The sequence below is a fragment of the Mizuhopecten yessoensis genome, unplaced genomic scaffold (assembly GCF_002113885.1).
Source record: "Mizuhopecten yessoensis strain PY_sf001 unplaced genomic scaffold, ASM211388v2 scaffold716315, whole genome shotgun sequence".
Taxonomy (NCBI): domain Eukaryota; kingdom Metazoa; phylum Mollusca; class Bivalvia; order Pectinida; family Pectinidae; genus Mizuhopecten; species Mizuhopecten yessoensis.
Genome location: NW_018480055.1, coordinates 308,520 through 316,586, shown reverse-complemented (window position 1 = coordinate 316,586; position 8,067 = coordinate 308,520). Strand labels below are relative to the sequence as shown.

Here is an 8,067-nt window from a genome sequence, read left to right as displayed (position 1 = left end):
TCTATTTTGCATAAAGTTGTGTTAAGAGTTGATAGCTAATTCAAGTTTCCCGAAAAAAGTTGTTTATAACCAACACTTTGTAGGATATTCACATTGAGAAGAAACGTGAAAAGAAGTCTCTGTAACTAAGTCCACTTTTCTGGCAGGATTACACCTATTATCAGTGATGTCCTCATTAAGTTAATCTGGAAAATAAGTTACTGCAGACATTAACAGCTTTGTAACCTGTAATGCTGTACCGTGACGGAAAACCTGCCCTAGACCCAACGTCTACAATTATCAATAGATTTTATACACAAACTAATGTGTAGTTGTTAAGACACTGTTAGGTAACTGCAGTATTTGAAAAAAAACTTGCACATTTGATTTTTACCTGTAAACATAAGAAGGAAATGAATCGTGACGACCCGAGACCATTGCTACACTGTACCTGTGAGAGCTGACCCGTCGGTGAGTGACCAGTTCACTGGACCTGACCCGTCGGTGAGTGACCAGTTCACTGTTCATCGCAATATAATACTTGTAGGAATAGTTTAATACTGCAAACTTTAAATCAACATGACCCAGATATATAGCTCTTTAAAACGTAATCACCTATTTTTTTAGATGGAATTCACGATCAACTGTAACATGAACTAAGAAAAATGTTAAACATTGTTTTATTTTAAAATCAATTATTTTTTAGTGGTAAGTTTGAGGTTATCCTTAAGTTATAAGTTAAATACCAAATCTAACCTCATAAACTAATTGAAGTAAATTTCCAAGGATTCAGAGTCCTTATCGGAGATAAACCTTCACATATAGGTTGAACCCTGGACACCCCAACCTAGAAACCCTCATCAACAATCATATTTAACACATACAAATATTTCTTGGTTTAAAGTGTGTTTTACATATAAAAACTTGCTGGGCAGAATAAAAAAAAAAAAAAAAAAAAAAAAAATTTTGGGGGAAAAAAAAAAAAAAAAAAAAAAAAAAAAAAATTATGGAAGAAAAAACAACCTAAACATTCAGCGTTTTAATTTAAAATCAGGAAATTTTAATGGTAAGTTTAAGTTGGTTCTAAAGCATTTCTAAACATTAACCTTCAAACTTAGGACTTTTCAGTGCTGACTCTCTTGGACTTCGCTCAGAGGGACAAATTCCATTGAGAGGGTTCCAGACATTGTCATGTATGCAATCATTAGGAAAACTGACTTACTCCTTGTCAAACTGAATCCAGAAATTCCCTTATTGAAAGTCTCTATAGATCTGGGTCATGTGATAGTGTAGTTTAACAAAGCATACTCAAAATTTCCTTCAAATACTGGGACAACAATTTGTTCCAATACACCTGGTCTACAACTTTACAGGAATCAAATACCGTTTGTGGTATTTATAGACCAACAGGAGTCGTGTACCCTTTAAACCCTAATGTCTTTCTGCGACAAGGTCATGTGAGGGTCACACCAAAGCCATTTTGGTCGGAGCTCACAATTCCTTTCTTGCCTTACATGCCTATACAATGTCAGAGCTCGGATTTGTCGTGGGAACGTTTCCATCCCATTCCTCCCTTCACCAGGATGAAATCTTGTCAGTTCTCCTTGGACTTGGACATCAATATCATCAGACTCCATCTTTATATTCTTTTCGACAAACTCCAGTTTCCCACATTTTATATTATAATCTGAGGTGATCAGCTTCACAGAAGAATGCGGTACCTAATCCTGACTCCACTTGAATATTCACATGAGTTATCTCCAGTGTTGAAGACTGGAGACATAGAAACACTTTGGAGACGTGATTCTTTCTTGCATGTGTGGATCATCGGCACTTTACTGGAAATGATGCACTTCTTTCTTGAATAAAATGAAAGACATCACTGGGCTTGGCGTTCATTTCCAAACAGCGGCTGACAGTAATTGGCAGACCACATTTCAGGGTGTTGAGACTATTGACGAAGAAAGTGAAACTACCTATCCAAGTAGTCGAAGATCAAACACAGCTCAGCTGGTATAGAGATGTGGTCAAGCGTATGATATTAAGGCATGTACCGGTTTTATGGAGGGAGTTACCTGCCCCTGATAGACAGTGCTGAATTGTTGCTAGAGCAAGACCGTCAGCCAGCTGTAAAGCGATGCCGTAACAAGTCTTCCGAACTTGGTCTTTCAAGTGGATTTCGTCTAAAAGTCAAACGTAAAAACTCGCGACTAAATTCTGATGATCTTTGAGGAAGTTCGAACTCTGGTCGCTCTGCGGTGGCGATTTTATAAATGGCGGCCATGGATTCTAACTCTGACCACGGAGGTTTTCCCGATATCATTTCTACCACTGTGCAGCCCAGACTCCTGGAAAACATAAACATGTGAGAAAGATAAGGATCAAGCAGCACTTTATACTGTATCACAGGTATGTTAGCACAGAATATATAGTAATCTGCCTGCATTTGATAAACTTCAAAATCCCATCCCTTTTGGTTATAAATTTTCAAAGGCCAATATCTGTTTCCTTACATTCTATAGGACTAGTCTATTTTCAAATAAAGGGGTTGCAGGGTTAACTGCTTGCCTTGATTTAAATAATAAAGACATAAGAGAACAATATATTAGGCTACTGTTTTATCAATCAAATGAACTAAAACATCAGTGTGAAAAGTGATGAATGACCAAATAGTGACTCCTTAAATGTATTTACATGGATATTTTTTTTTTAATTGTTAGCTTCATGAAAGCTTTTGATCACGGGCTAAGCCTATGTCCAAAACTGTTTTCATTATCATGAGAATTTTCTTTTGCTGGTGGAAATATTAAAAGGAAATTCAGAACTTTGTTACTAGAAATATAACCAGTAAAATAAGTCTTTATATCTTTCAAATATCTAAGTTTTGCCAATGTAAGTGGAAGCCTATCCCTATTAATGAGAACATGAAAAAGCCTAATGGAAAAATACAGTTTATTGAAACAATGAAAAGTTCAAAAGGGTTTGTTTTGTGAACTGGAGGTATGTTCAACTTATGCAAGACTTTCTTCAAAATATCTGAAGTACAACCCTTTTGCCGAACAAAACCCAACAAAATTTTGGTTAAAGGAAAAACTGTCCAATCATCATGCTCATGTCTTTTGTCATCAGATATGATGTACAATACGTACCACACGTCAGCCTTGCGGCCGTAGCCTTCACCGTTGATCACCTCCGGTGCCATATAGTGGGGTGTTCCCACAAACGACTTAAAACCGGTAGCACTACAAATGGTGTGGAGTCTCTTACTGGCCCCGAAGTCCGCTAGTTTGATATTTCCTTGTAAATCTCGTAATACGTTGGCAGCTACAAAATCACAAATGATTCCAAACATGAACAAATTTATCAAAGTTGATTAAGTTTTGTTTCAATGAGTGTGATAAAAAGGTCTATGAAATGTTAATGCTGATTTGTTTTAGTCTTTTGACCCACCATATAGTCTTCTTGTCTAAACACACAGAAACACACAGAAATACACAGAAACACACAGAAATACACAGAAACACACAGAAATACACAAAAATACCCTGAAACACACAGAAATACCCTGAAACACACAGAAATACACAGAAACTCACAGAAATACACAGAAATACACAAAAATCCCCTGAAACACACAGAAACACACAGAAATACACAGAAACACACAGAAATACACAGAAATACACAGAAACACACAGAAACACACAGAAATACCCTGAAACACACAGAAATACACAGAAACACACAGAAACACACAGAAATACACAGAAACACACAGAAACACACAGAAACACACAGAAATACACAGAAATACCCTGAAACACACAGAAATACACAGAAATACACAGAAACACACAGAAATACCCTGAAACACACAGAAATACACAGAAATACCCTGAAACACACAGAAATACACAGAAATACCCTGAAACACACAGAAATACACAGAAACACACAGAAATACCCTGAAACACACAGAAACACACAGAAATACAGAAACACACAGAAATACCCTGAAACACACAGAAACACACTGAAACACACAGAAACATACAGAAACACACAGAAATACAGAAACACACAGAAATACAAAGAAACACAGAAATACACAGAAATACCTGGTATCTGATGTAACATTCTGGCTCAATGTGATACTATGACACGACACAGTGTACAACAGATATTTTTATCATCTTCAGTTATCATTCTCATACAATGCAATTATTTGTATTATCTTATCAAATCACAATAAATTATAACAACAATAAATAAAGAATTCAAGGTGCATTCATTTAAATAATTCAAATGAGTTAAGATTGATATGAAAGTCTGGAAACTATCAGGTTTCAAAGGCTCCAAGACATACAAAAATATTCCTTATCATAGAAGACAGTGTAACTGACCTTGATCCCTGTAATAATTCTCTACTGACCTTTGACCCCTGTATTAATTCCGTACCGATCTTCAACCCCTGTAATAATTCTCTACTGACATTTGATACCAGTAATAAGTCCATACTGACCTTTGATCCCTGTAATAATTCTCTACTGACCTTTGACCCCTGAATTAATTCCCTAACGATCTTCAACTCCTGTAATAATATTCTACTTACCTATGATACCTGTAATAATTCCCTACTGACCTTTGAACCCTGTAATAACTCCCTACTGACCTTTACCCCCTGTAATAACTCCCTACTGACCTTTGATATCTCTATGTACAATGACGTTTTTATGAAGGAAGGCTAGCCCCTCAAGCATCTGACGTGTATATTTCCGCGTCACGCCTTCCGTTAATGGGCCGTACTTCGCCAGCTCATCCTTGATTGAACCCTGAAAAAAAGAAAAAAGAAATTATGCCGTGCTTAATTCTTTTTCTGTACATGAATGATTTCATTTTTACAGGTTAAGTAAAATCAGCATTTGTTTAAATTACCTTTCATATCTGCAGTCAAATTTTGTAACATTCATGAATTATTAAGGAGGACAAAGTACGCCTGGAATGCATTATGACATGCAAGTTTCACTTCCACCTTTTTCTCCTTCTTCAATCTATGATTGTAGTTAATGTTAGTACACAACAGGCAGTATATAGTAATTACATGTACCACTGGACAAACATGGATTTTACCGGCATAGTAATTAAATGTACCACTGGACAAACATGGAATTTACCGGCATAGTAATTACATGTACCGCTGGACAAACATGGATTTTACCGGCACAGTAATTACATGTACCACTGGACAAACACGGATTTTACCGGCATAGTAATTACATGTACCGCTGGACAAACATGGATTTTACCGACATAGTAATTACATGTACCACTGGACAAACATGGATTTTACCGGCAAATATCTGACTGAACGAAAGTTTCTTGATGTACAGTAGTAATTCTTTTCTATATATTTTCTTACACTAAAGAAAATTATCTTTTAAAAAGAAAACTGTATCCTAGGGCATTATCAACATGCCAAATGTTTACCATCCACTGTAATGTTAGCCAGATGTAAACTTTGTCTTCACAGAGGAGTTACTATATAAATAATAATAATATACAACATTTGATATAGCGCCCTATCTAGCTAACATAAGCCACTCTAAAGCGCTTTACAGTACATAGATGTACAAATAATACAATTAGGATATACAATTTTTGAGGAATTCGCAGGAGCTGCCTTATCAGGCTACAAGTCCTATGCCACCTGGCTAATATCTCCCTATGTGTGTATGCCTGCGTGTGTGCTGGAGATGTATTGTGTTCTGTTGTAGTGGGACTGTGCTTCCAATGGCATCTTTTATAGTGCCACCTCACTTGAATGTTACATCACAGATATCGCAACATCCACCTCAGACCATATTATACTCCACCTGGGTTGTTGGAGTTGTGTGGGCAGGAGAAAAACACTTTCTCTGATATTCCATGCGTGCGACGACTTCAGGGATCGAACCCCGGCCGCCTGCGTGGAAGGCCGAAATGTTTACCACTTAACCAATCCAAATAATAAAGTTTGATGTGTGCTATATCCACTATCTAGATGAATTTGTTCAGGGGCCAAACCACCAGGAACATTTCCCCATGTACAGTAAACAAATAATGCAATGTTCTTTAGGATTATTCCATTTAGGATATACAGAATATAAGACATCAGAACCAATTACCAACTTGCTAGGCCCTTCTCCCACAAAGTTAATTTTTGCCCTTCACATAAAATTATTATGTATATTATGTTGCCTTCCCTTATTTGCTGTTATGAAAAACTCGCCCTCATAATGGAGGTCAAAAAAGGCTAAAGAATTAAACTATGGCAAAAATGTCCCTGCATACAGTAATTTCCACACCATGATCAGAACACACTACACAAATTTTCCACACATATGGTAAGAATTTCCACTTGTATGGTATGTGTCTGGGGTTTAAAACAACTGTCAAAATTTGCCCCTTTCAGCTAGGATTTCTGCACTTACTCCGGGCATGTACTCCATGAAGATAGAAAGTATGCTATGATCCTGATGACAGCCGAAGTAGGACACGATCCGCTCGTGTTGGAAATTGCGTAATAACTGGATCTCGTTTTCCAATGCTCGCACCTCCTACAAAACAGACACGTTGAGTGTTTAGATGACAGTGATGACGTTAATATTAGAAACATACAAATGATTAAAATCAGACATAAACATCACTAACACATACATGACAATGAAGATTGTACCTATTTTTGTTGTATTTGCAACTTATGAACCGAAAGTCCTATGAGATTAATGACATTGAACATTGCATATCGCGACCAATGACAGGTAGCCATGGAGTCTGTGTCAACAACGTAAAATCATTGGTATTTTTTAAGCGATAATGACATCAGAAACGCTACAATAAAGCAGAACTGAAATTTAAAAAATTTTCATTGAGAAAGATTGTTTTCAATGAACAAGCAAATCAGCTCAGAGCTGTTATTATCTTTTATCTTTTATAGTAAGAAAACCTACTTCAGGCAAATTATTTCCCAAATTATTGTATAATGTACATTAAAGTCTGTAAAAATCACAAAGTAAAATCAATCAACAGCTAGAATGGCATCCAGCCATCTCATTAAAACGTAAACCAACAGATGGTCACGGCCGACCAGGGATACCGACTTACTTTCGAGGTCTCAGCATTCATCTGGTTTAAGTTGACTTGTTTGACAGCCAGCTCCCGGCCAGAGTCTTTGTCGTAACACACAAATACCTCTCCAAACGACCCTGACCCTAACCGGTGACCTTTTTTCCAGTTACTTGGTGCTCGAGGAGCTACAAAAATACAACATGGCACTGTAATCATCGAACCAGTAAAACTGCTTTAGCGACCTCCCATATAGTCTTATAGGATTTAGCGATCTCCCAAAAAGTCTTAAAGGATTTAGCGACCTCCCATATAGTCTTATAGGATTTAGCGATCTCCCAAAAAGTCTTATAGGATTTAGCGACCTCCCATATAGTCTTATAGGATTTAGCGATCTCCCAAAAAGTCTTATAGGATTTAGCCACCTCCCATATAGTCTTAAAGGATTTAGCGATCTCCCATGTAGTCTTATAGGATTTAGAGACCTCCCATATAGTCTTAAAGGATTTAGCGATCTCCCATATAGTCTTATAGGATTTAGAGACCTCCCATATAGTCTTATAGGATTTAGCGATCTCCCAAAAAGTCTTATAGGATTTAGCGACCTCCCATGTAGTCTTATAGGATTTAGCCACCTCCCATATAGTCTTAAAGGATTTAGCGATCTCCCATGTAGTCTTATAGGATTTAGAGACCTCTGATATACTCTTAAAGGATTTAGCGACCTCCCATATAGTCTTATAGGATTTAGCCACCTCTCATATAGTCTTATAGGATTTAGAGAAACCTTTCTATATAGTAACATATGCATGAGAGAACCCTTGTCTAGGGAAGAATATTTTCGAATGCATGAGATTCATGGCCGACGTGGCCTGAGACATGTTTCAGGGTGAGTAAGGACGTCTAAGCGTGAGATTTTGTCTCAACCGCGAGAGTTGGCAACCCTGAGACAGGTGGCAAAATTATAGCGTTAAACACTGTATA

At 37.1% G+C, this 8,067-nt stretch overlaps 1 protein-coding gene across 1 annotated transcript in view; it reads right to left on the bottom strand.

The window, feature by feature from the left end:
• Positions 1-974: 974 nt before the first annotated feature.
• LOC110442962 (mitogen-activated protein kinase kinase kinase 2-like) overlaps positions 975-8,067 on the bottom strand; it is an 81,618-nt gene continuing 74,525 nt past the window's right edge. Inside the window, exons 12-16 of the mRNA XM_021486856.1 lie at positions 7,123-7,271; positions 6,450-6,575; positions 4,682-4,811; positions 3,129-3,303; positions 975-2,327 (exon numbers count right to left, since the gene is read on the bottom strand). Of these exons, the coding sequence (XP_021342531.1) occupies positions 2,099-2,327; positions 3,129-3,303; positions 4,682-4,811; positions 6,450-6,575; positions 7,123-7,271 (809 nt within the window). The 3' untranslated portion in view covers positions 975-2,098. The remainder of the gene's footprint in view (positions 2,328-3,128; positions 3,304-4,681; positions 4,812-6,449; positions 6,576-7,122; positions 7,272-8,067) is intronic.